Source organism: Xenopus laevis, chromosome 8L, assembly GCF_017654675.1.
Source record: "Xenopus laevis strain J_2021 chromosome 8L, Xenopus_laevis_v10.1, whole genome shotgun sequence".
In the NCBI taxonomy this organism is placed as follows: domain Eukaryota; kingdom Metazoa; phylum Chordata; class Amphibia; order Anura; family Pipidae; genus Xenopus; species Xenopus laevis.
In genome coordinates, this window is record NC_054385.1 from 37,782,210 (window position 1) to 37,810,137 (window position 27,928).

General features: G+C 38.1%; 1 protein-coding gene across 2 annotated transcripts in view; it reads left to right on the forward strand.

The window, feature by feature from the left end:
* kdrl.L (kinase insert domain receptor like L homeolog) overlaps positions 1–27,928 on the forward strand; it is a 126,115-nt gene that overhangs the window by 18,611 nt on the left and 79,576 nt on the right. For both annotated transcript variants that reach the window (XM_041572715.1, XM_018229801.2), the window contains exons 2-3: positions 19,782–19,881; positions 24,077–24,297. In XM_041572715.1, coding sequence (XP_041428649.1) covers positions 19,782–19,881; positions 24,077–24,297 — 321 coding nt within the window. The remainder of the gene's footprint in view (positions 1–19,781; positions 19,882–24,076; positions 24,298–27,928) is intronic.

Below are 27,928 nucleotides of genomic sequence, written 5' to 3' on the forward strand. Positions count from 1 at the left end.
TGCCAACCCCCAGACATTGGGTCCTGGGTGTGGCATTTCATTTCATTAGTAAGAAATGTAATACTGCAATATCAGTATTGCTTTAACCGATTAAAATAATATCCTTTGTTTTTAAGCAATCTGCCATAAAATAAGGGAGCCAAAAACCTGTAGCATTTTATTGCCTGTTTTTATAGTTTATCTGATTCCATAAAAGAAAGTTGTAAGAGGAACTGACAAACAGCGTGCTGAATTCCAGAAAACAAATACAGCGAGGACAGATATCAACTCTCTTGTTTTAATACCATGTTGGAACTGAAACAAATTTGAAATGGTCATTGTTTAGCTTATGCCTGGAAGCACACTGTGTTTTCATTTTTTTTATAATACTACCACGAAAAGACTCAGAGGGCTCTAAAAATCCAGTCATCTGAGTCTATCACATCATGACTTGGAAGGATACTTACATTCCCTTGAACACTGAGTTACTTTATCCTAATGGTACCCTCTAATACTAACCAAATACATTCTCTAATGTGTTATCATAAAAAAAGTGATATAAGCAGTTTGTTCTAAGATGCTGCTCTTGCTGCACAATGTACATACCAGGAGTCTGTAACCGTCCATGCAGACTATTACTATAAGCCTTTAAATACTGAAGCTTCTTCAGCAACGAGAGAAGAAGGATGGAGATTTCTGTATCAGATTATGCCTTATAATGAGCATGAGCTCATTAAAAAAGAAAACGATTAAAAGTGTCAAGTTTTCTTGAAAAGGTCCTAAGTATAATGAGAGTAACTTGCTGTAGAGAAAATAGAGTTGATGTCCCCATTAATGGCGAGAAAATTTATGGCTTCTAATTCAGTTGTTTGTGCTCATGGGGTTTCACTTTTTGACCCTAGTATGTTACCGTACTCTTGCATTTTTTCCTATAAGAATATTTCAAATTCGATGAAAAACTTTTGGCTGAGAATTCTGGAATTTGTAGCTCCCCGACAGCTGGGGATGCATTTAATAATGGCTTTTGCAATAGAACAAAATATATTCATGGCTATATACAATAGGCCAATGTTTGCTCAATGTGTAATAATGCTTAGTTACCCTTTTTAGGGGTGCAGTAGATTTCTGTGCAGGAGTACGGGATTACAGGGGTCCCCATAGACGAGACCTAATCATTTAACTATTGTGTGAAGCACACAGAAAAATGTACCGAATGGGAGGGCAGGTATAAACGTGTATGAGTCTAAGCTTATGATTAAGGGAGTGATTCCCCAAACGCATTAGGCATGCTACATCTGCAGCCTGCTGCAATAAATCCGTTTTTAACCAGAGTGCTGTCCAATCGTATTATTTGTGCTATACAGAGTCTATGCTTAGTCTATTATAGTTAGCATAATAACGGCAAACACTTATTTAGTTACTAGAAGCTCCTAGACTTGTTTATACTGAGTGGTGAAACAGTTTAGTTATTGGTGCTGCAGAGAAACGTACCAACTGATACATTGGATTTTAACATTTTGAATAGATGGCAACATAGCTTACAGACGATATGAATGAGAGGGAAATGAAATGACTTCATTTTTAAGGCTTCATTAAAGTGTAATGAAAAAGAAGAGAAAATAGATGAATTCTAAAAAAACATCCACTGTAAGTTTTGTCAAGATGAATTGTCCCTTTAAGCATTGGTAGTGGCCCTCTGTAAGATCTCTATCTGGACACTATAGGGTGTTAGAAGAAGATATATTTAAGTTTACATTAATCAGCGGGTGTGTGTGCCAGGACATTCTTTGCCTTGAAGCTGATTTTGCATCCGTTTGGAGCGTACATTATTGTTCCTAGACACACCCAAAAGTTGCTTTTAGCACATAGACCCCATTGTGTCCAATGCTGATAGCCTTCTTATAACAGTTTCCAGGCTCTGCGGAGTTACGCTTGTTTTTTATTTTATAATGTGCTTATTCAATAGACGTGCTGCAGCTGGGCACCAGCCCAGTGTAATCCATTTAATTGCAACCAATTGTAAGGACGAAAAAAGCCCAAGCTAATATTTGCAAAGAACACAATAAAGAGATTAAAAAAATAATTTCTAATGGCTGTGTGTACTCCTGTTCAGACCAGCCAGGCTTTTCAGTTATTTTGCACCTCTGTATAAAAACAGTCCTACACCTACTGGGTCTTATAACTGAAGAATGACCGCATACACTGTATTACCAATCAATGGGTCTAATGGTGAGATGTATCCAGCTACAGCTCCATGCCCTTAAAGTCATGATGAAGTGGCTCCTCCACCCAAGATATTTTTTTCATAATAAAAAGAAAATAAGCAATTTTTCTAAGCCATTTTTAATACACAATCATTACTGATTTTAGTGGTTTTAGAGATACAGTACTGTATTTGTAAATGTAATTGCAACTAAAATCAGAGTTTATTCCTTATTGCTCACTGGGTCCAACTTTAAAAACAAATAACAGGAGCCAGTTCTCCTCCAGGTATGTTGAACGGCTGGCTTGCAACACTGTTTCAGAGTCAGAGTCAGAGCCAGGAGTGTAGATCATGTTAACAGCTGGAAAGACTGATTTTAATAGCAATTGATTTACAGATAAGTTTAATACAATTGGAGATGTTTAATGAATTTATATTGGACAGCTGCCTAGAATATTTTCTTTCCCTATGTAAAAAAAATGTTTTTTGGCTGGAGTACCCTTTAACAAATAAGCCCCTAAAAGTTCATTTTCATGTGAACTGCTTTTTGAAGATTCTCTTAAAATGACACATAAATACTGTAGTGGGTTTACTCTGCTTTTAGTTCTCATGTCTCAACAGCTCTGCTAATGAATTCTGTTCAGCAAGTTTGAAATGATAAATTCCTATGGAGGGACTGTGACTCCTGGGAACTGATGGCCTGTTAGCAAGATAGCAAGAATTTCACTCATAAAGCTAGACAATACACTTTTTCTTTTTTTTCAAAGTAAGGAAGCAGGCTGCAACATAAAAGTCACAGGAAACAGACCCCTCTATGCAAACACAAAACATTTTTTAAAGTAAAATAAATTGCATTTCCCCCAGCATTTCCCCCTATTCTAACATATGGTTTTAACAAATTAATAAAAAATGTATGAATATTAGTTTCTTTATGTTAACTCCCTTATCCAGTACAACATAGAATATAGACAATTGATCAGCTAATTATTGCAAGTATTTACCTTTTGATTCTGACTTTTTCCAGCTTTCAAATGAAGGTCACTGACCCCATCTAAAAAAGAAATGCTCGGTAAGGTTACAAATGTATTGATTTAGCCACTTTTTATTACACATCTTTCTACTAAGGCCCTCACCTATTCATTTTCCAGTCTCTTGTTCAAATCAGTGCATGGTTGCTAGGGAAATTTGGACCCTAGCAACCAGATTGCTGAAATAGCGATCTGGAGAGCAGCTGAATAAAAAAGCTAAATAACTCAAAAATCACAAATAATAAAAAATGAAAACCAATTGCAAATTGTCTCACTCTCTGCATCATACAAAAAGTTAACTCAAAGGTGAACAACCCATTTAATATGGCAGAGAAAGGGTTGATGAACAGACGCTGAACCCAATCATATGGCCTTACCAAATGCTGTACCTTTTTGACTGGTTTATTTACATTTAGAGTGTTGAGAAGGTACATTCCCTGCAGCTGTTATCACTGATATTTGGGTGGGAGCAGGAAGTGACTGGTTTTATTTACATTTAGAGTGTTGAGAATGTACATTCCCTGCAGCTGTTATCACTGATATTTGAGTGGGAGCAGGAAGTGATACACCAGTGGGGTGGATTATAGAACCACAGAATACCACACATTTCAGTCTTTATTAGAAACTGCCCAAAAGCTTTCAGACTCCATTCCAGAACCTCTGACTCACTTACTAGAGTGACTGAACTGTGGTAGCCTTACACGGCTATTTAGTAAGAGATGTCAGAACACCCTCCATTTGCTAAGCCATCTCTGTAGCCTTTGACACAGTTGACCACAAACTCCTCCTAGAGTCATGGTTTACATCTTATCTTTCTGAATTCTACTTCTACTAAGTTCTCTCTCTCTGTTGGAGTTTCTCAAGACTCTGTCTTAGGCCTTCTGCTTTTCTCTATACAACTTCACTAGAAAAACTCATTGAGTCTTTTGGACTTCAGTATCACCTTTATGCTGATGACACCCAAATTTATTTGTGTACTCTGGACCTTTCTCCTTCTGTCCTTTCCCAAATTACAGACTGAAGACCCTCCCACAGATCTCAGATCAGTTAACAACATCACCATCTTGACCACACTGGCATGCTGCCTAGGAATTATCTTAGACTTTCACCTGTCTTTTTTACCACACATCCAAACACTCGCAAAATCTTGTTGTATCCAGCTGAGCAACATTGTCCGAATACGACCGTATCTCAGTTCAGATACAACCAAAACACTTATCCAGTCTCTTATCATCACCCTCCTTGACTACTGCAACCTACTCCTTTCAGGTATCCCAACAAGTCACCTTTCACAACTCCAGTCTGTTCTAAATGCTGCTGCTAGATTTATCTATCTCACTTCTCAACATCAGCTGCTCCCCTATGCATACTGGCTCCCAATATCCTCTAGAATGAAATTCAAACTGCTCACACTTACATTCAAGGCCCTTAACAGTGAAGTTCCTCCCTATATTTAATTTCCAATCTCAAAAGACTCCTCTTATCACTTCAACCCTTTCTTTTCTACAATATTTAATAATATAATATTCGGGCTTCTGCTTTTCTCTGGAACTCTCTGCCTCGAGCTGTCAGACACTCTCCTTCCTTCCAAATTTTCAAACGCTCCCTATAGACCCACCGGCTTAGGGAAGCTTATTCAATGTATCTAAATTAATCAGTCATATTATAGATCCCAAATTTGTTTCTAAAACTCCTATGTGTCAATTGTACTCTAACCGTTCAGTTCTCTTAGTAGGGCCCTCTAATCCTATTGTACTCTGTAAACCCTTTTTGTTATTTACTGTTTGCTCCCTGTTTGTTATTTTATTATTATTATTATTATTAACATGTATTTATATAGCGCCAACATATTGCGTAGCACTGTAAAGTAAATGTGATTATACAACTACATCACATGAATTGCATACATAGAACATATGGAGTAACAAACATCACAATCAATACAGGTACAAAAGGTGAGGAAGGCCCTATGCATAGGCATACAGTCTAAAGGGAAGGGAGTAATACACAAGGTGTGGGAGTGGGCAAGATCGAATTAAGTGGGTGAGAAATGTGGTATTGTATGCGGTGTTGCGTTTGGTAGTTAAGCAGAGTGAGGGTAGGCTTCTCGAAAGAAGTGCGTTTTCAGAGATTTCTTGAAGGCAGAAAGGTTGGGAGAAAGTCGGACAGACCGTGGGAGAGAATTCCAGAGGAGGGGTGCAGCCCTTGCAAAGTCTTGAATGCGAGCATGTGAGGAGGTAATGAGAGAAGAGTTGAGTAGCAGGTCAGTAGAGGAGCGTAGTAAGCGATTGGGTGAGTATAAAGAGATGAGTTCAGAGATGTAGGGTGGGGCAGAGTTATGAAGTGCTTTGAAAGTCAGTGTCATTAATTTGAATTTAATTCTGAAAGGTAACGGAAGCCAGTGCAGGGATTGACAGAATGGCGAGGCAGAGGAGGAGCGGTTGCTCAGGTGTATGAGCCTCACAGCAGTGTTCATTATGGACTGGAGAGGTGACAGTCTCTGGAGGGGGAGGCCAATTAAAAGAGAGTTACAGTAGTCTAGACGCGATATGATGAGAGAGTGAATAAGAATTTTGGCAGCGTCTTGGGTGATAAATGATCGTATTTTGGATATGTTCCTTAGGTGGAAGTGACATGATTTAATAAGTGACTAGATATGAGGAGTGAATGACAGGGCAGAATCTAGAATAACCACAAGGCACCGGGCCTGGAGAGAAGGGGTGATAATGGAATTGTTAACTATGATGGATACTTCTGGGATGTTACTGGTGTTAGTTGGAGGAAAGAGAACCATTTCAGTTTTAGAGAGGTTTAATTTAAGGTAGCGTTGCGACATCCAGGTAGAGATAGCGGACAGGCAGGAGGAGACGCGAGTTAGGAGTTCTGGGTTGAGATCAGGAGATGAGAGATAGATCTGAGTATCGTCAGCATAGAGGTGGTAGTGGAAACCATACGAATTTATTAATTTGCCGAGGGAGGAAGTATAGAGGGAGAATAGTAATGGTCCCAGGACAGAGCCTTGGGGAACTCCAACAGAAAGAGGTAGGGGAGAAGATGATACTCCATTGTAGGAGACACTGAAGGAACGATTGGTGATGTAAGAAGAGAACCAGGACAGGGCTTTGTCACGAAGGCCAAGCGACTAGAGGGACTGGAGGAGGAGAGGGTGATCTACAGTGTCAAATGCGGCTGAGAGATCAAGCAGTATTAGTAGTGAGAAATGATTGTTGGCTTTAGCGGTTAAAAGGTCATTAGTTGAGTCAGGGCAGTTTCCGTGGAGTGTTGTGGCTTAAAACCAGATTGTAGGGGGTCCAGCAGGTTATTGTCAGAGAGGAATGAGGTTAGTCGGTTGTAGACTAGGCGCTCAAGTAGTTTAGAGATCTAATGTAAAGCATTGTGTAACTTGCTGGCGCTATATAAATAAATGATGATTAAATGATGATGATGATCCCTTCTTCCCAGTCACTGGTCCTCTGCTTTAACAGAGGGTGATCTTCCATGTACTGTATCTTACATAGCTTTAGAACAACTAGCAATACTACATAGGCAATGATCTAAATACATAACTGCAGCACCTGTTTCTTCTGTATGTATCCCCTATAAAAGGACTGGTTCACCTCTACATTAAGATTTAGTATGATGCAGACAATGATTGTGGTTTATGAAAAATTTAGCTTTTTGTTCAGCAGCACTCCAGCTTGGAATTTTAGCAGCTATCTAGGTAGCTAGGGGTACAATTTGCCCTAGCAACCAGGCAGTCGTTTGAATGAGAGACAAATATATAGGGAAAAATGAGTATCAATAACCATAAAAAGTGTCCCAAATTACACTAAACCTTACAGTCATGCAGTTTTGTTATAAAGCAAAGTTATTTTAGCAGTAGTTAATTATCCCTTGGTCATTGTGGGAATAAAACCTTTAGGTTATCCCTAATAGTTTTAGGGTTAGTGTTTGCCAGTGCTAGCAATCCATAGCAATAATTAAGCTGGTACCATATACATTGTACAAGAATTTTGTATGGAAGTATATATGTGATTCGTTTCTAATAACCACTAGGCCTGGAGCAGAATTTACACATATAATTACATTTCCCTTACATCTTTAAATGTGGATCAATGGCCGCATTGCAGAGCTGGGGTCTTGAGTTGAACTTTGTCCTACATATGATAATGTTATATCATCTTGACTCAAATTTATTGGGTGGATGTGATGGGTACCTTAAATTGTAAACTCCACTGGGGCAGGGACTGACATAAATGATGAATTCTCTATGTAAATCACTGCATAAATGTGTCAGCTCTATATAAATATAGGATATTACAGGTATAAAAATGAACTGGTAGGAAGCGAGGGATTATAGAATGCCAGGAGCCTTTTCTTATTGCTGGGCCCTCGTTAGAAAACAGGTTATAAAACTGATATTTTTAATAGTAGAAATAAACAGTCATTTTTTTATTGCCTGTAGTGAGAGATCATGATCAGAATCAAGACCAACTAATTTATTCCAAGAGGAGGTACACGCCTCTAAAGCAGTGCATTTTGGGTCATCCCTCCTGGTAAATCAATCACTGCTCAAATCCTATAGTGAATTCTAGGCTTGACCCTTTCAATATGGCAAGACCTTGGCCTGACTGAGGTTAACATTCAAAGCCGAGCTGGATTGTGTGCAGCTGAGAAACCTCCAGTGATCTCTTTCTAGACATCTTTCAGTCTGACAATTTAATGTTGCAAGGCTTGTGCTGGCTGATTGATTAGCAGGGCAAACACAGTAAAAGTCTAGGTCAATATGCTATAGTAATAAAGCAAATCTTTTGAAGTCTGGGATGGCTGTTGAAGTCAGGCTCTGGAACCGATCTGGAATGGAGATTTTCCCCCCCCCCTCTTGTCTATTTGTAGAAATTATTTACACTGCAATATGGGAGCTCAACTTTTGGAAACATTTGTTGGAAATATTGCCCATGGGACAAATAATTACTCATTTCCTCACTTTCAATCTTCTGACTGACAGCCCTAATGTTACTTTAATCTGTGTTTTAAGTTTACTTTCTACTGCGAAGATCAACGATTGCTTATTTCCCCATAATGTCAGACCTGTCATATCTTGAATCCAGCGTATTTTATCATTGTAAGCTCTGTGCTAGATAGACAGTTGATCTGGGTGATATGGTGGCTCTTATGTCTCATTAAAGGGGCAGCAGACATTCCAGTTTTCCTGCAGAAGTGTCCAGCAATATAACAATGGTGGCATAGTTTGGAGGCTTTCTTTTGCGCAGAAAACATAAAACAACACCCCTCTTTGCAACAAGGCCTGTGGAAAAGCATTAGAGACTGCTTGCAGATCATGCTCTATTTATGTGAAACCAACAACCTTTGTTAAGACACACATCTTTAGGCTTTTTGTAGGTTGCAGCATAGTAGAAGCTTCACGTGGTAATCAGGAAGCTTGTGGGCAGTCAGTCTGTTACCATGGAAGTTTATGCAAGGCTATATGTTATGAACAAACCATGCAGGTTTGTTGCGTACCCCTTAAGCATTTTGGGTAACAATCCCTTAATCATAGGCCTATGATTAAGGGATTGATTCCCAAAACAAGTAAGGCGTATTACTCTTGCAGGATACTGCAATAAACCTGCGTGTTCCTTATAACAGAGTGCCGTCCTTCTTTTGGTTTGGACTACAAGGGCAGTGGAGATGCTGTGGACAGAGCACCCGGCAAGGAACTTTCAGAGTAGCTTCACATAATTGTGAGTTCAGAGCAGTCCAAAATGCCTAATCTTTAAGATGTTATGTGGATGTTTGGCAATATGATGGGCCTTGGCTGTGACTCTTGAATTTTCTCAGTGGTGTAACAAAATGTTAAGGGGCCCATCAGCAAAATTGACAGCACTCTACTCCTGAAGCTTTGCCGAAGTTTTTCTGTCTGCTCTGCCATTTTTGGAAATAGAAATCAATGGAATGCTTTAATTTGTTTTATTTAGTTATGCTGTCCCATAAATATATGGGGCAATATATTTGTTTTATAAAGAATAAAGCACATGTATTGGGACAAAATGCACGAAGCAAAACATTAAAAATGTACCAAACTATAGAGCCCTATTTACAGAGCAATTAGCAGCATTTTTGCTGATTTCAACCATTTTTCTGTCTATACAAATTTCTAAACCTACGTTACATAGTTAGTTACATAGTTAAATTGGGTTGAAAAAAGACAAAGTCCATCAAGTTCAACCCCTCCAAATGAAAACCCAGCATCCATACACACACCCCTCCCTACGTGTATTCGTAAAGCTTAAACTTCAACAGAAAATTGTAATTTTGATATAACTTTAACAGAACTACTACCATTTATTTCCATTTGCCCATAAAAACATCAACATCTTCTTCAACCGTATCGTGAAAATTGGTTCAGTCATCAGCCTGTACCCGACGAAATTTCATGTTTTTTACTGAACGAGGTTGACTTTCATGATTCAACAAGATAGGCTACCAATTCAAAATATATAAATGTTTGAAATGTTATTTAAGTAACAGAATTTCAGGAACATTTTGTTACTTTGCATGACTACAATAATACTGACCTCATCGATACTCTGACTTCACTACAAGCACCATTAATAGGAAATTCTAATGCCAAAGGAAACTAGTGAGATACACTGTGGATTGGGTCAGCTTTCGTTTAGCTAATATTAAGTGCTTTATTTGGCAGAAACTGGCTAGATATCATATTCATTTCCAAAACACTAGTGGGGTTATTTATCAAAATCCATCCATTTTTCAGATTTTTTTTTGTGGGAATAAATAAGAAAAATTATTATTAATTGTATTATTATTAATAATAATAATAATAATAACAAACATGTATATAGCAACAAAATATTCTGCAGGACTGTACTATAGAAGGATGTATACATCAAACATACAGATTACATGCATACACATACATATACTGATCAATACAAAAAATTTTAAGAGGGCCCTTCTCAACAGAGCTTACAATCTTCAAGCGGTAGTAGAAAAATGTAGTACAACAAGCTAGATTATTAACAAATCTTTAAGCCTATGTTTTGCACCAGTGTTGTTCAAGTGTTGAACAAACAATGATGGAATATGCGTGAATGCATTACTGATGCCCATAAACATTCATGTCTCACAACAGGAGTTCTAAACTCTTACACTAAAGATTTATGTCCTCATTAAAGAGAACTTTCATTTGGAACCATGGCAACTTTAAAGGGATACTGTCATGGGAAAAAATTTTTTTTTCAAAATGAATCAGTTAATAGTGCTGTTCCAGCAGAATTCTGCACTGAAATCCATTTCTCAAAAGAGCAAACAGATTTTTTTATATTCAATTTTGAAATCTGACATGGGGCTAGACATTTTGTCAATTTCCCAGCTGCCCCCAGTCATGTGACTTGTGCTCTGATAAACTTCAATCACTCTTTACTGCTGTACTGCAAGTTGGAGTGATATCACCCCCTCCCACCCTTTTCCCCTCCAGCAGCCAAACAAAAGAACAATGGAAAGGTAACCAGATAACAGCTCCCTAACTCAAGATAACAGCTGCCTGGTAGATCTAAGAACAGCACTCAATAGTAAAAACCCATGTCTCACTGAGACACATTCAGTTACATTGAGAAGGAAAAACAGCAGCCTGCCAAAAAGCATTTCTCTCCTAAAGTGCAGGCACAAGTCACATGACCTGGGGCAGCTGGGAAATTGACAAAATGTCTAGCCCCATGTCAGATTTCAAAATTGAATATAAAAAAATCTGTTTGCTCTTTTGAGAAATGGATTTCAGTGCAGAATTCTGCTGGAGTAGCACTATTAACTGATGCGTTTTGAAAAAAACATGTTTTCCGATGACAGGATCCCTTTAATCAGTTCCATTTAGGAAGTCCCCCCAAAAAGGATAAACTGGATAGTTCCGCCATTTAATTCTTGAGCTGCTTTCTCAATTTCCAGTGCTTATCAGGTAACTGATCTTTAAAAAAGGAGCAGCTATGAATCTTAAAGGCTTTCTGAATCCCTATTGATCAGGGGTCCCCAGCCTTTTTTACCTGTGAGCCACATTCAAATGTAAATAAAAGTTGGAGAGCAGCACAAGCATGCAAAAAGTTCCTTTGGGTGCCAATTATGGGCTGTGATTGACTATTGGAAGCCCCTGTGTAGACTGACAGTCTAAAGGTGGCTCTGTTCAGTAGTACACCTTGTTTTATACAACCAAAACTTGCCTCCAAACCCGGAAAATCAAATAAAAAATAAGCATCTGCTTTGAGGCCTCTAGGAGCAATATCCAAGTAGTTGGTGAGCAATATGATGCTCCTGAGCCACTGGTTGAGGATCACTGCTGTCAATGATTTATGCAGTGCATTTGGCATGTCAAGCAAAGTAAGGCTGATCAGCTCCCCAGAATTGATGCAGACTCCGTATAGTTGAAAATGCTTTTGAACATGCTTATACTTACTTTCACTCATAAAACCACACACTATAGCCACTTTATGAAGTCATGAGGAAATCAATGTCTGATTCCATTCCAGCAAAACTGGACAAACGAATACATTTAGAGCCCCCTTTCCGTACCGAACTCGTGTAAATCAGATTTGCTCAGTAGTAGCAGGAAGTCCATTTCAATAGTCAGATATCCCCATTATACTCATTCAATGTCTTTCCTCCCAAGGCATTTCCTACTAAGTACCGTTTCTGACTGTGTGGAAAATTGTTGCTGTCTTTGGGTACTCGAATGACTTGAGGTTGGGGGGGGGGGAGTAATGCTTACTCACGGCAATAAACCATTAAACCGATTGTCTGTGTAATCTGCTGTTAATACTTGCCTCATTTGCTCACCCCATGGCAAGTTCAGCCTTGGGGCAACTAACTGTCCTCATTTTCAAGTCAAATGCATACCATTCAGAGGTAATATGAGCTAGTTTCATTCAGCCGAGCAGAGAAATTGCCTGCAAATTGTCCCTCAGGACTGAACTTGAAAGACCTTGTGTTCAGATTTGCATAGACTCCAGATCTTCAGCGCAGGGAGAGATCTTTGTAATTGTTAAGTGCCTCGAAATGCAGAGCAGCTATGTCATATAGTTCTGTTCCACTTTATGCTTCCCTGATTCTCAATAAATGCGATACACTTTGTCCACTATAATTGTTCTGTGTGTGAGGAGTTTCTATTTCGTTTTGGTTCACTCATAGACAAATTCTGCTTCTGAAGTACAGAGTGGAACTAACAGTGCACAGACATGCAAATGTTGCTTTTATATGTGTCAGCAAATTCGATAGACTAATTTGGCTTGTAGGCAAAGAGTCAACAAACAACTGTGCTCAGTGTGAAACCAATAGATATCTAATGTTTTGCCTGAAAATGTGTATATGTATATTTGAAAAAAGCGTCTGCTTAAATAGTTGCTTTTTATTGGAGGTGCAGGGTCAAAGATATGTACAGTTTTGCAGGTAGGACCTTTTTTTTTACTCACTTGTATTTAAGTCACTCATTGATCACTGTTTGGTATCATTGCTAAAGGTCCAAATGAGGACAGAAACATTGTATATATATATATATATATATATATATATATATAATATATATGAGTGGAATAAAGCACAACTTATCTACACTGAAAACAACCTTTGAGTGTCGCTCTTTTTCGCATATATATATATATATATATATATATATTTATTTATCAAGGGTCGAATTTCGAAGTAGAAAAAACTTCAAAATTCGACCATCGAATTGGAATACTTCGACTTTTTACATTGAATTTGGCCATTTGCGGTCGAAGTAAAATCGTTCGATTGAACGATGCAACGAAGGATTTCATCGATCAAATGATTTTTCTTCGACTTCATAAAACTTAGAAAAATGTTCTAGAAGAAGCATTCGGCAGGTTTAATTTGGCGAAGTATTGAAGTCAAAGTTTTTTAAAGAGACAGTACTTCGAATGGTCGAATAATCGAAGTATTTTTACTTCAAATCAAATTCAAAGTCAAAGTCGTAGTAGCCTATTTTGGACGTATCCAAAAATTTACTTAGAATTTTTTTACTTTGAAAATTCCATCGGATTCACTTCGACCCTTGAGAAATCTGCCCCTTGATGTTGCCTTCTTGTTTTTTTTTAGCAATGGTTGTTGGAGTAGGAGGAGATGGGTATTAAATTCTTTCTTAGCTATAAGAGACAGCAGAGAGGAATAGTAATACAGATTATAGTGATAAGCAAAATGTTTCGGTAGGTATTGGTATGCGGCAAAATTCTGCACTTAGCTATTGTCAAATATTTTTGCAAAACCAACACAAAATTTCTTAGAAAAAATATTCACTGCGAGAAAACATGCCGACAAAATGCCCACAGAATGCCCACAGACTCCAAAAATAAGTTGCAGTGGGTTTTTAATGACGGGGCAGTGCATACAGTGCAACACTTGGAGGACAGAAAGATTGCAACTGACAGATAGATGGTGCCGATATGGGGTGAGATCAATGCCAGTTTTCTCCTGTATTTCTCCTGTATTTTATACTTTCCCACCCACAGTGACAAGGGCCAAGAGGGAATGGCAGCGCAGGAATGTTTATAAGACTGACCTTTTAATTGTATCTCCAGAATACATATTTACAGTGGAATGAAAACAGTTTGTTATCTTTCCCTCAGAACCTACACTAATGTTTTCTGAGTGTGCTGTGACCTGATAGGTACTGACATGACAATGACAGAGTCATTACATGCCATTGAGTAAGGCTGCAGGGATTGTACAGGTCATTGAAAGCTGTCCTAAAGGTAACCAGGCAGTGAAAGCCACTATTTGCTACTAGTTAGGCCTTGGGAATGCTCACACGTGTAGTCTTCAAACTTTTTGGGTTTAAGCTCCTTTTTTGTACCTAAACAAACTGGTTCCAGTCATAGTTCCTAAAACAGAGCTCTACTGTCTACTGTAAGTCTGCTATAATGTGCCAGCAACACGTTAAACTAGATTATAAATTTGTATAAATGCATAAAGAGCTGTAGGGAGCAATTCATTAATTTATAGCAAAAGCAAAAACACTTTTCTCAGGTAAGGGACTCAGGACAGATTCCTTCTGCCTTTCTCAAAAACCAGCTTGACGGTGATAAGGCAGAAAAAGAGTCGTACCTCTCATCTCTCATTAAATATAAAATCATGTAACCCTTTTTAAAATATAAGGAACATACATAAAATACTAGGAAAAGACATAGAGGAGTTCTATAACCAAATAAAAGCCCTAGGATATTTCATTTCTTTTTCATTTGCCTCTGATGTAGTGAAAACAAGTATGAGCGAAAAAGTAGTCAGTCTCTTTTATAAGCACTTTAATTAAGCATTATTAAAAAAAAAATCTACTTCCAGCTTCCCACAGTGACAAAATGCCCCCGACTTCATGGTTGGACGATAAACCACATATTCTCACTATGTACAATATGTTATTTTTTCTAAATGGTCACAGTTATTTTCTATTTCAAAGTGAATCAAGGAAAGGTATTAATATATTATGCAGTGAATTACCGATTCAAAGTTGCAGGTGTCCAAACAGGAAAAACCAAAATCAGTTATTCCTAATGTATAAATCTGTCGAGAGAGCTGAGTTGATCTGTGTCATTGTTTAAGATGCCTACGGTACAACCAAGGTTTCCGGCACTTTGCTACATGCTGTAATTAGTGGCGATGTTCTACCAGCTAGGAATTCATGTCCCGTGAAAAGCAATTGACACACTTCGCAGATTACCCAGATTTACAGTTCTGCTGGGTTGATCTGGATTGCTTAATGTCTTGCAGCTCATAAAGAGTGTTTTATGGTCATCGTCATCTGGTCTTTTGGTTTATGCTTGCCTCAAGCAACACACGCTGCAGTGCTCCGAATCCTATGAAAGTAGTTTATTGTGTCAACAAACTAGGCAACTTTCTCAAGCCTGTCTTTGTGAAGAACGTTGGCCCGAAACGTTGCCTAGTTTGTTGGCACAATAAACCACTTTCACAGGATTTGGAGTGCTGCAGCGTGTGTTTCTTGGAGTTATACATGGGTCCCTGGCAGGGGGTGTTATGTCTACCGCTCACCCGCCACTTCACTTTTCCTGCAATGGTGGTGCTGGTCCTCCGTCGACCCCAGCAAGGTCCGTCAGCAACAGCAGTAGATTCATGGGTCCGCACACACTCTACAGTATATATCTGCAGTCGGGGATGTGGCCCCTCTTTTTATTAATGTTTCACCACAAAGATCAACGTTTCGGGGGTTCAACCTCCCTTCATCAGGATAAACTCAGGATAAAATTATATAGTGAATGTACACTTTGAAATATGAAGGACTCCTTATTTTTAATGGACTTAAATGTGAAGGAAATTAAGGAATTGACATATTCAAAGGGTTACAAACTTGAGGTGTATGGTACAGCAATGAATTGTGGGAAAAAGATGGGGCTTTGCACTTATAGGGGTGTGTAACACTTGAGCGTTTATCCTGATGAAGGGAGCTTGAACCCCCCGAAACGTTATGCTTTGTGTTGAAAAATTAATAAAAAGAGGGACCGCAGAGTGTGTGCGGACCTGTGAATTTACTGCTGTCCCTGGCAGGGGACCAGCAGCTTGTACCCGACACTATAACAAGTGGTGAGTTATAGTTGAGCATTGCCCGCATTCGATTGGTTTATGCTTGCCGGGACATACATTTTATAGCACTGAGTGTGTTCAAAGTGACCATCCCTATCCCTCCTTATTGTGCCTGCAATATCTTGTAACAATGAGAAATGGATTGCAGTTTCAATAAAGGCCTTAAGATTTTGCATACCTTTAAGAAACCAGGAGAATAAATGGTGCCCAGAAGGATGTATGGTTGTAAGGTTTTTGGCTGTGGTGCTCTCAGGGAGAATCATATGATTCAAAAATGCTTTTCCCTATTTGCCATCAAAAAATGGGAAACATTCTACGTATGTCAGATGCTGGAGATGTCAGCTTGGAACAGGAATTCTTAACGCAGGCGGTGATGGTAGGTGGCCAAGGATGTTTGACCATTGCAGTTCTTCCTGTGATCACTACAGTGGTTGCAAAGCCTTGAAACTGCAAGAGCTAAATGTAAAACTGATGATTTTATTAGGACAAACAAGAATATTTAAATCTGTTTCGCAGATGCTTTGACTCTATGCAGTCAAAGTTCCATTCTAATTCCCTGCAGTGCCATATGGCTTAACAAAATATTTGCATTTTTTTTTCCTCTAAAAATTTAGATACCTGAATAAATTAAATGATCACATCCATCACTAGCGATTGTGTTATATTTCCATCAGTTTGGTCTGTGTGCTTAAAAGCTTCCTATCCAGGTCTTAATTGGTTAAAGGAGTTCAGTCATTGCTGCCCTACATGTGAAAGATTTTCCCAGCACCTCGTGTGGGTGACAAGCCTCTATTGTATGCACTAGAATAGCGACCTTGCCTGCTTCCTGCTCTTAGTACCTTGGGTCTTGGAAAACAATCTTGGAGCCCAGCTGGGGGCCCGCACAGCTCCCCTTTCCCACCCACACAGTGACAAGGGCCAGGAGGGAATGGCAGCGTAGGAATGTTTATAAGACTGACCTATGATTAAAGTGCTTAATTGTATCTCCAGAATACATATTTACAGTGGAATGAAAACAGTTTGTTATCTTTCCTTCAGAACCGAGACTAATGTTTTCTGGTAGTGCTGTGACCTGATAGGAGCTGACATGACAATGAAAGAGTCATTACATGCCATTGAGTAAGGCTGCAGGGATTCTACAGGTCACTCAAAGTTGTCCTAAAGGCGGCCAGCCAGTGAGACATTATTTACTATTAGTATTAGTAATTGTAGGAAGCATGAAAAACATATTTTTTGGTGTAGTCTAGGCTTTTTACTTGAAGCCCCACTTTGTGTTCTAAACATCTTTGGCCACTTCACATCATACATGGGAAATTACCGTATTATGCTACTAGTCTTAATTCCAAAAACAAAGCTCTACTGTAAATCTGCTAGAAGGTGCCAGGAACACCCCCAGGACACTTGGTGGATGAAGGGAGTATAGAGTGAATAATGTACCACCTATTGTAAAATATAGGGCTATTATAAGTCACCAAGGATGCCAAGTGCTTCTGTATAGGAAGTGGAACTCTGAGGTGACTTAATATCTTCATGTATTTTACAATGGAGGTACATTGTTTATTATAATACAGAATTTCAATGAGCCATGTGACATCACTAAGCACTGATTATAAGAATATCATTTACAGATTCGTCATGGATTTTGTGTATTATAAATGTGTATTAATGCATAGAGAGCTGCATATAAAAACACGAGCCCGAAGGCCACGGAACTCCGAGGTGACTTCTAATATCTTTATATTTTGAATTTATAAAAAAGAATCTCAAAAACCGCACTCACTGAATTAAATCTCAATTCATTAAATTTTATTATTATGAGCTCCCAGATTAATCAAAAAATTCATTTCATTTACGACAATCATCTATTTAAATATCATCAATTAGTTTGAATAGTTACATTCGTTTACAAATTAAATAAAAAAAAGAAACAAAAAATTAACATATCAAACGTAATCAAAAAGCCTTAATCGTTCAATGGAAATTGATTAACCGAATCGTCCATAAATTAATTTAGTAAACCATGTTGTCCTTATATTTTATTTCAGGGAGTCTTGTGACAGCAATGAGATCCCTAATCAGCGTTTATAATTATATCATTTACAGGATATACATGGCTCTTTATTGGTATTGTCCCAGCACTCAAGAAAATGTTACCAATAGCACCTGGGTGCAGTCCATGTAATAGCCAAATAAAAATGTTCTTCAAGGATCGCACTCACAGGACTTATATGAAATACAGTTGCTTAATTAAAAATGCCTAACGTTTCGGCTGTAACGCCAGCCCATTATATATATAGTAATAGTAAGAGACCCAGGTCAAAGGAATCTAATGATTGGTTTGTGTGTGAATCAGAATTAATAATGGCATTGAGAGGTAAAAGGAGTGCATTGGACCAAGTAGTAATCTCCTTGGATATGGTGGTTCCAAAAGAATTGAGGTTCAAAAGCTAAAATGGAGATTGTTGGAGAACAGTGTAGAGTTCCTGGTAACTCTGCATCTACTGTACATGCTACACCAAATGTACTATATGTAGACGGGTAGCTGCCTGGAGAGTGTTTGGGTGTATAAGTGTCTGGCACACAGAATTCTAACTGTGCAACATAAAAAGGAATAGATAAGGGACTTCAGCTGCAAAAACATTTGTAAGAATTTGACAAATGTCTTTCTGCTAAGAGAACAATGGAGCATTCCTAACCAGGAAATGCCTGCTTTTTATTATTGTATGTAAGATAAATGTTCAACACCTTCTTTCACGTTCAGCATTCATTGAGTTCTTTTTAATAAAGACCAAGCAGGAGCCCGTCAATTCCCAGATGCGGTGAGAATGCTGCTAGTTGTAGTGAAAAGGCTGAAATAAGGCATCCGACCTTCCCATTTCAACATGGATGCCTTTATGAATACATACTGCCATGTTGTCTTGGAAGCAGTGCCACCCAGGATAGAGCTACCATTCAAACGTGTTCAGATTTAAAGATGAGTTGGTGACCAAGTAAAAAGTTTGGTTTTTTTTATTCTATGTTAGAGCTTCACAAACAGAGACTGGCTGCACAGGGGGATATGTAGCAGTTGAGAGAAGGACCAAAAACCTGTACCTTGGAATAACCTAACTAGGCACTAGTTTCAACTAAGTGTTGTTTCATAATCTGATAATTCAAACCCAGAAAACAAAAAACTCTACTCTACATTATTCCACATTTATTAAAGGTTGAATTTTGAATTCTTGTGAGCTTTTTTAACTCTATTAAATTCAAATATACTCGAAATTCAATTGCTGGGTTATAAAAAAAATCGAATATCTTAAACTCACACAAATTTTATTGACTCGAAAACTCGAATCAAATTCAACTAAACTAGATTCTCCGAAAAAAAACTCAAATGTCAGGAATGTTACTAACTTGTCCAAATTGGTCCCTGGTCCTCTCCCATTGACTTTTACATGAATTCGCCAGGTTTTAGGTGGCGAATACTAAAATTTGAGTTCTTAAAGGGACAGAGTGTGATAAATCTTGAGATTCAAGCCCATATTGATTCACCTGTGACTAGTGATGAGTGAACTTGGGGTTCTTTACCTTGTGTAAAAGTTTGTGAGACTACAAGATTTTGCAGAATTCAATTGGAGTCAAAGGGAAGGCAAAATTAAAATGCAATTAAGGTGTTTTTGCCTGTAGCATATTCACTGTCCTACCTTGTTATAAAAGCTCATTTGCACTATACTATAAATGATCCAAGCTCCAATGTTGCTCCAATGTTGCCAATTTCTCCCAGAAATTGCACCCAGACAGGAGAGCAAGTACTGAAATATATATATATAAGATATAATTAATCCTTATTGGAGGCCCAAAAATTCTAGCATTCTGGAGAACAGGTCCCATATATGTATATAAACTATGAAATGAAAAATTCTACAAAAACATAAAGTATAAAAATCGAAATCAACTCTCTTCCTTCTCAGGTGACTATCAGGGGCACAATCGTTTACCTAGACCTGTAATCAGCCCACGGAGAGACCATGTTCAGATCAACAAAGGAGAATCTTTCACATTTACCTGCAGGTAAGCTTGCAACCTGAAAGTGATCAAACATGTATATCAATCTCTCTGTTTATCTATATCGTTTAGGTTGCCCTTACAGTTTTTCTAATGTTTTTTCAAGAGCAGAATTAAACATGTTTGCATTAAATGTCCCCCACCGAGGGTGTTCACCCTATTGCTCCCAGTAGGTCTGAGATGTGAATTTACACTTCCACATTGTTTGACAAGGTGGATGGTGGGTGGCAGACCAGGAATTGTAGGGGCTTATATTTTTAGTGGCTGTCACAATAACTACATGGTGCTTGACAAAGCAGTGCTGCCCCAAATTATCAGATAATAACCATAAAGAAGAAACAGGGTCTATCCATCACATCATAGTTTCAAGGGAATAGGGAATATTGGGGCATTCATGTCTGGGTTAGGGATGGAACGTACCATGCAGAAAAATATACCAGTTTGGAGTTAATTTATACTGTATATACCCCTCAACAGGAGTTCAAAACTACAAAAAAAAATCTAAAATGACTGATATCTATCTATCTATCATCTATCAATCATATAATCCATTTCCATTAGATTCAGAAACAAATGTTACAAGAGTTTAGAAGAGATTGTATTATTTGGGAACAAGAAGCAAAAATGTCAGTGTATTTGAGGCCAAGAAAGGATGTCACTAACTGACACAGTCACAGTTAAATTATTGAGAAATTGGAAGTGTCCTCAAGATGTGGCTGCCCTCGGCGGCATCACGTTCAGGAAGGCGGCAGGCGGACAGTCTGGTTTGGGAGCCAAAAACATCCTTTCTTTCTGGGAAGGAAGAAGGTGGGGTAATGCCTGATACTTACTGCACAAGGGAAGATCCTCGGTGACTCTTAATGCAACCTGTTTATTTAATAGTCGGCAATGAATTTTCTTATGGCACCAATGTCTCTTTTTTCAACCACAGTTCATCAACTGTTCTGTGACTAGTTCAGCCAGCTTGGAATGCTCAAGTACAATAGAGATCTGTTTATTGAGATGTAACAGCGATATTTAATTTATTTCCAAAAATGACATGAGATTTAATTAAGACAAGAAAAGCCCACTATCATATAATCTATATTATAGGATATGATTATATATATGCTATCATTTGCTGGCAGCAGGGATTGTTTAAAATTAAACACGATTCTCAGCCTTAAACTTGGCACTACCCTCAGTTTAAGTAAATCATTATGGCTACACTGGATTATCACTAGGGGGGCAGACCCCAATGATTGCCCCTTTCTTTAGCCTTTAACCCCCATATGTAATAAAAGGCACTAAGTTTGCCCAGGAGCAGTAACCTATAGCAACCTATAAGAAGTTTGCTTTTAAACAGGTGACCAGTAAATCCTATTTGCTGATCGGTTGCTGTGGGTTACTGCTCCTGGGCAAACTTTTATTACATTACCCCGTAAATCTTTTAGTTAAAACCTTGATGACTAGGTTAGGGGTTTTAGTAAAATTATGGAATATTATTAACTAGTCAGAAGCCCATAAAGCGCCCCTGGGACAGGTGAAGCGGAGAGGGGCATGACTGAGGGACGAGAGGCCAAAAAGAATGGGGTCTTAACGCTAAGTACTATGGGGATTGTAGGAATAGAGGCAGGGCTGGAAAAGGGGTTGGACTTAGGCTATAAAGAGAGGAGCAAGAAGCGGGAAACCAGTCTTACCTGGGGGTAGCCGAAAGGGCGTTGTAGTGCTAAAGTGAGATTGACCTGGGGCTAGGCACAGCAGGCTTGGAAGGAAGTGATCAAGGCTTAGCCTTGGGCTAGAGAAAAAGGGTTGTTAACAGGAATACTGTAAGTTATTACAAGTTATTGTGAAATGTTATATGCAGCCTTCAGTGGCTAATAGTTACACTCATCAACATGTTATTTATTTTGATATATGCAGCCTTTAGCGGCTAATGTGTTTTATGCATGTTAAAAAGGTTACTCAATTTTGGATAATAATAATGAAGTTTTGTTTGGGAGATATTTTACGTAAGCTTAAATAAGGTTAAGCAATAAAATAAGCTGCGGCCTTTTCACCCATAACGGTTGTCTGAGTAATTTTTGGGAGTAGGTGGGTGTTGGGGCCGACATCGAGTCATACGTAAGTCATGTGTGTTTAAAAGATGAATAGTTGTTAGGAGACACATTCTAACAAAAAAATGCAACAATAGTTGTGAGTCCCTCCAAAAACAGTCAAGATTATTAAAAATACAAAAATATTTATGAGGACATAGTAAAAAAAATGGCCTAATGCATTTCGTGTCTGTTGGGGCACTTACTCATAGGTTAATGGGCATACCCCTGTACAGCTCTTATTCAAGGGTCTGACCAATCAGGACAACATACATCACAGCCAATCACCAAGTGGGGAGCCAAAATACCAATTTAACCATTTAGATACCTATTTACATACAGACTTCTCACATTGGGTTACAAAAAAAACCTACATTAAAAACAAAAGAATTGTAACAAAGTATCACAATACAAGGTGCAGTAGAATTATATATATATATATATATATATATATATATATATATATATATATATATATATATATATATATATATATATATATATACATAAAATTATACTGAATAAGTATTGCAAAGGATGTAGAATTACAAAGAAATGTAAAAAAAATGTGTAGAGTTGCAAAAAAAGTTTTTTTTTAATTCCTTGTATATTCAAGATACTAAGGGAACTTTTAATGTCAACATATGCATTTCAACTTTTCACACAGAGTACGAGCGCATATGATAATGTGCTGTATAGTGGTAATTAAACTTTTATAAGGATTAAAAATCTCTGATAGTTGTAGACACATTCTAACCAGAAATAATCAAGGCACTATTATAAGTTAGTATAAGTTACTTTCAGTCTATTACCTCATTGCAACCAATGAGCTGTTTGCTTTCAAAGTTGAGAACAGTAAATGATTAAAGTAAATGAGTAAATTGGATGTTATAGTTAGTAGATCTGGAGCAAACAGATACATTTGAGTTATTATGATATGCTCCTATCTCTTTGCTCTTTGCCAGTATATCATTTGTCATTGAAATAAGGCAAGATGCCTTCCTCAAGGAATATAGCTATCTACTTAATGTCCAAGGGTGATGGCAGACAAGGTGGTTAAGAATTTTTAGGAGATCGGTCAAATGTGGTCAACCAGATTTACCGCAGACGACTAATCTCCTGAAAATGCTTAACCACTGGCATTAAAGTAAATTGCGAGTGGGAAAACATTTGCACTGCATAGTAACAAGGTAACATCAGGCTACTACACACAAACCTTGCATATTTTTTTCCCATTGGAGAAGGAGTATCGCTTGTATGAGTGCCAATTTTATCAGTGTGTAGGATCATCTGGTTACTCCTGCTGAAATTGTACTATAAACCCAGATCAAAGCAGTGCAACATAGAGGCATATAAAATCAATTGAGAAATGTTAACTTGGGTTTAGGCTTCCCATGCCAGAGTTATCCAGAATGCTCAGGATAATGGATCTTTCCATAATTTGGATCTTTCCATAATTTGGATCTTCATACCTCAAGTCTACTAGAAAATCATGTAAATATTAAATAAACCCAATAGGCTGGGTTTGCTTCCAATAAGGATTAATTACAAGTACAAGGTACTGTTTTATTATTACAGAGAAAAAGGAAATCATTTTTAGTCTACAGGAGAGTGCCTTTCCGTAATTTGGAGCTTTCTGGATACCTCTGTATATCAATTTTCCTTCGAAAACCCTTAAGCGCTCAAACCCATAATGTTAGTGGTTTCAAGGCTCCTTCTCAAAAAAAATTCTCTTCTGGTTTCTGTAGTAGAAGGTGCAATCCAACTGACTAATAAACGGACTGTCAAAGGGACTAATAGCATTGTTTTTTTGTTGCCTGGGATGATTGGAGAGACCAGTTGTGATACACAAGGAATGCCCGATTGAGGTGCCATACATGGCCAGATGCTTGGAAAGCATGGACAGTAAACTTGGGAATTTATGCCCACATTTCCATGCAGGATCAATGGCTTCCTACTGGACCCAACCCTACTAGTTTATGCTTACCCTACTAGTTTATCCTTACCCTACTAGTTTATCCTTACCCATACTTCACACAGACTTCAGATTAAACAAAAATTGTATGATGTTTTCTGTTTTATCATGTAACATGCAATATAGTTATAATGTTATCATTTATTTTTAGGGGATCTGGCAAGCTGAAATGGGATTTGGCAGAAATGTCCCATTTATCTAACAGCAGGTTCAGCATATTGCCACAGTGTCGCGGGCCTGATAAGGAGCAGCGTACGTGCAGTCAGTTAACAATCTCAAACGCCAACCCCAATGACACAGGGTCCATCAGTTGTCAGTACAGGGGAAGTAGCAACCAAAAGCGCATTGCCAAGATCTACTTATTTGTCAAAGGTAAGCACCTCCTGTTCAGCACAGTTTGTGGAAAAAGCTAGAAAAGTCAGTGTAATTTCTTTATTTGAAGGAGTATCACTTTTCATTATGATTATGACTTTATAACATGATTAAGAAATTAGAAGAACAGCAAACAGTGGGGTGAATGCACTAGGCAGTCTTTGTATATAGGGAGAGAGAGGGTAGCTGTTATTAGCAGTGCAGGACCATAACAGGGCAAGAAGACCACCGTAACACTAAATATTTGTATTGCCCTTGAAGCCAAATACATATCCTAATATGCACATTTAAACAAAATTGCATAATGTGCAAACAACAATTTGCTACCTTCCATTTCCAATAGTTTCAGTTCAGTTTGGCTGAACACTCAGTAAGTGTTGAACCTTACTCGGGTTCTCGTATTTAGATGAATCCTACAATGAATGCTGGATTCCAAAAGTGCCCTTCTAACTTGCTTTACTGAATGCTGCAGTGTAACCTGCTCAATACACGGGCCTTCAGTTGGATCAGTCCTGATTTCACAATCCACATGTGTGGCCAGATCATATACTAGCCTACTGGAAAAATCCATACAGAATGTGGGCAGCTTTGGGATCTAAAGCAATCCTGTGTGGTGTAATACAAAAGATCTGTTAACAGATAATCTTCAGCAGTTGACCTCTAACCCCAGGACGTAGGCTGGTTATACCATAAAAGCTTCGCCTCTAGGCCATGGAAAGAAGGTACTGCAATGTGCCTTATAATGTCTAATATGAAGCAGCTTGAAAAAACACAAAAAAAACAGTGACAATTCAAAAAGAACAATATAAGGGGATGTTAATGTCAAGTGTTGAAATATGAAGTCTCATTGGAGCCTTTTGTTGAGGAGAGAAGAATACCATTTATTATGAATACAGATTAGTTATTGCACCTTAAAAAAACACATGAACAAATTTTTATCCAAAAATGAGGGTTCTAGACTTAATAAAATGCACTTTTTTTCAGATGGAAAAGAAACACTTAATAGCAGAATGTCTGTCACTGGCAGAATTAGCCCAATGTCAATGTCTTATTATACTTATACTATAGGTTTGCCAATGGCTCGAAATCTATTGCAGGGTGGCTGTTTTATGCCGAGATTTTAAATTATACATCAAATTATCAATCTACGGTATGCTCCTATGCCTTACAAATGAAATAAATGTTTTAGATGCTAATGTATATGCCATTTATATCTACCATTGAGCGCTGGAATCTTATATTCTATTGCTACCAAAGGAACGCAGACTCTATTTCAGAAATTAAACAAGTCTTTTTGGCTCACTAATAAAGAAAAAGTAAGTTTTATTTTTCTGTACCTCACACTGGATCAGCATTCTGTTTCACTTGCCTTGCCCAGTTAATATGATCAGGAATTGCAGTGACTTTCTGGTGGCAGCTGTAGATTGACAGTCTGAATAATGAAGTTCAATCTGAGGGTTTCTCCTGGACTATTTAAAAAAGCAACCAGAAACCCATGGACCTCCAAATATGCTCCTGCATCCTTAGCTGGATTTGGATCATGGATCCTTTCATTCTACAAGATAAAAAAAAACAAATATAAAATTCAGTTCATTTTGTTTTGGGAGCAAAAACTGAGCAGCTACAGAAGCAACACACATTTTTTACCAGTCGTCACATCTTCTCATATCTTCCTCACACAGACATTGTTACAAAGTCCTATGTTGACAGAACACAGAAAAGAGCCCCTGTTAGGAAAGCATCGGAGGGGGTAACATCAACATAGCGATGAGCACTTAAGTACTGTTTATTTCCTCTTGTGACTTCCTTCCCACATATTTGCACAATAGAAAGCCTGCTTGATTTATATAACAAGTCTGTAACTAGAAGAGACAGCGGCCAACTGCATGATGGAGTATACATCTGCACCTCCCAGAATCCCCTGGGACCAGATATCAGATCAATACATAATAACCATAGGAATGCATAATGCATTACATTCTTTCTTATGACACCTTATTATTTAATTACATTGAATGAAAGGCACAATGCCTCATGCATAAAAGCATCCTAGATAAGGTAGCTGGTGTATTATAGCCAAATTTGCCTATATTGTAGGAAAATAACAATGGTAGTGAGTATCAGAGAACAGCGAGTGTACTGCAATTGCTCTTTGTGCTGCATGGGTGAGTTCAGTTACCAATGAACCTACAGGTCAGGTGTCATAGAGGAAGATATTCTAATAACAATAATAACCACTATATCAAGGCTTACCTAACCTTCATCCTTTGTCACTGATTTCTGGGTTATAGATTAAACAAGACTCTTGGATAAGGCAGTATTTTCTCCTCTATGATGAAATAAACGTGTGAATTTATATAAAACATTATCAAATCAGGGATATCCAGTGTTCCAGTTTTGGCTGAAAAAATCCTGGGCTGGCCCCACCACGAGTTCCTGTCGTCACACAAAATTCTTATAACAATTAACCAAAAACAGTGACGGAAGCCTCAAAAGCAGGTCTTTGCTCCAATTACATTTATTAAGTTGTGCCACTACATGTTTCGGGCCACAAGCCGTTTCCAAAACATTACCTACATTGCTGTTTACACATACCATACAATATAAAGCTAGTAGACTTAAATGGTGCAGTACATCTCAGCTGCCATACATTTTTGGTATCTCCTCCATATTTGGCTTCGTTTGGGATGTTGTAAAGCAGCTTGTGGCCAAACAGACCAAGGAAAAGGCTAAAACTTCCAGCTGAGCCAGTAAAACCTCTACTGGTCAAAATAAATAAAGAGTCAACTCTTGATATTTCCATAGGACAAATTCACAACAAACAGAAACGAACATTTAAATAGGAAGGCTCTTTAATACCCAACAAATACCCTAATTTACACATTCTCCTTGTATCCTAATGTTGACAAACGTGTCATGTTCCAAACATTGAAGTACATGTCCCACTAACCCTCAAGCAGTCTGTTCACTCCACAAGAAAAATAATAAAAGTACTTCTGTGTTAATATTGAATGAACAGCTTGCCTTATGCTTAAGTCCATGTCCATAACTTGATCTTCTGGCACATGTCCAGATATTGAGCAGATCTGTGAGGATTTCGTGTGCAGCCCCGTTATCTAATCTTATGCAAACACTGTCCATTTATGAGTATTGGGTTGTGTCAATAAAAGTAGCTGTGCAGTATAATGGGTTTGTTTTACTCCATCCCCAAGAGCAACCGATTGACTGGACACTGATGATTACCCTGAAGGAAATGGAATTAACCACTTTGGTCTGGAATATAAAACACAGGGGAAAATATAAATTATAGTCAGTGCCTAAAAAGATGACCGTTACTCCCCAATGAGTGGCACTGGGGATGCTGAACGTGAGAGTTTTGCTGTATTCCTAGCTGTCAACTATGAAGTGTTTTTCTGATATGTGAGACGGTCCCTTGGTACCAACTGTGTGTGTCTGGGTAGGGCCAGCAGGGCTGTTTCCAAAGAATAAAGCTTTTAGGGGAAAGTTTACAAATGGTTAACCTTCAGGAATACACAGACACGAAAAAGTAGGTTTGGATAAAAAAAAAAAAACACATAAGTCCACTGAATGTAACCTTTGTAAGAACATCCAACTTAAACAAATATAAAGA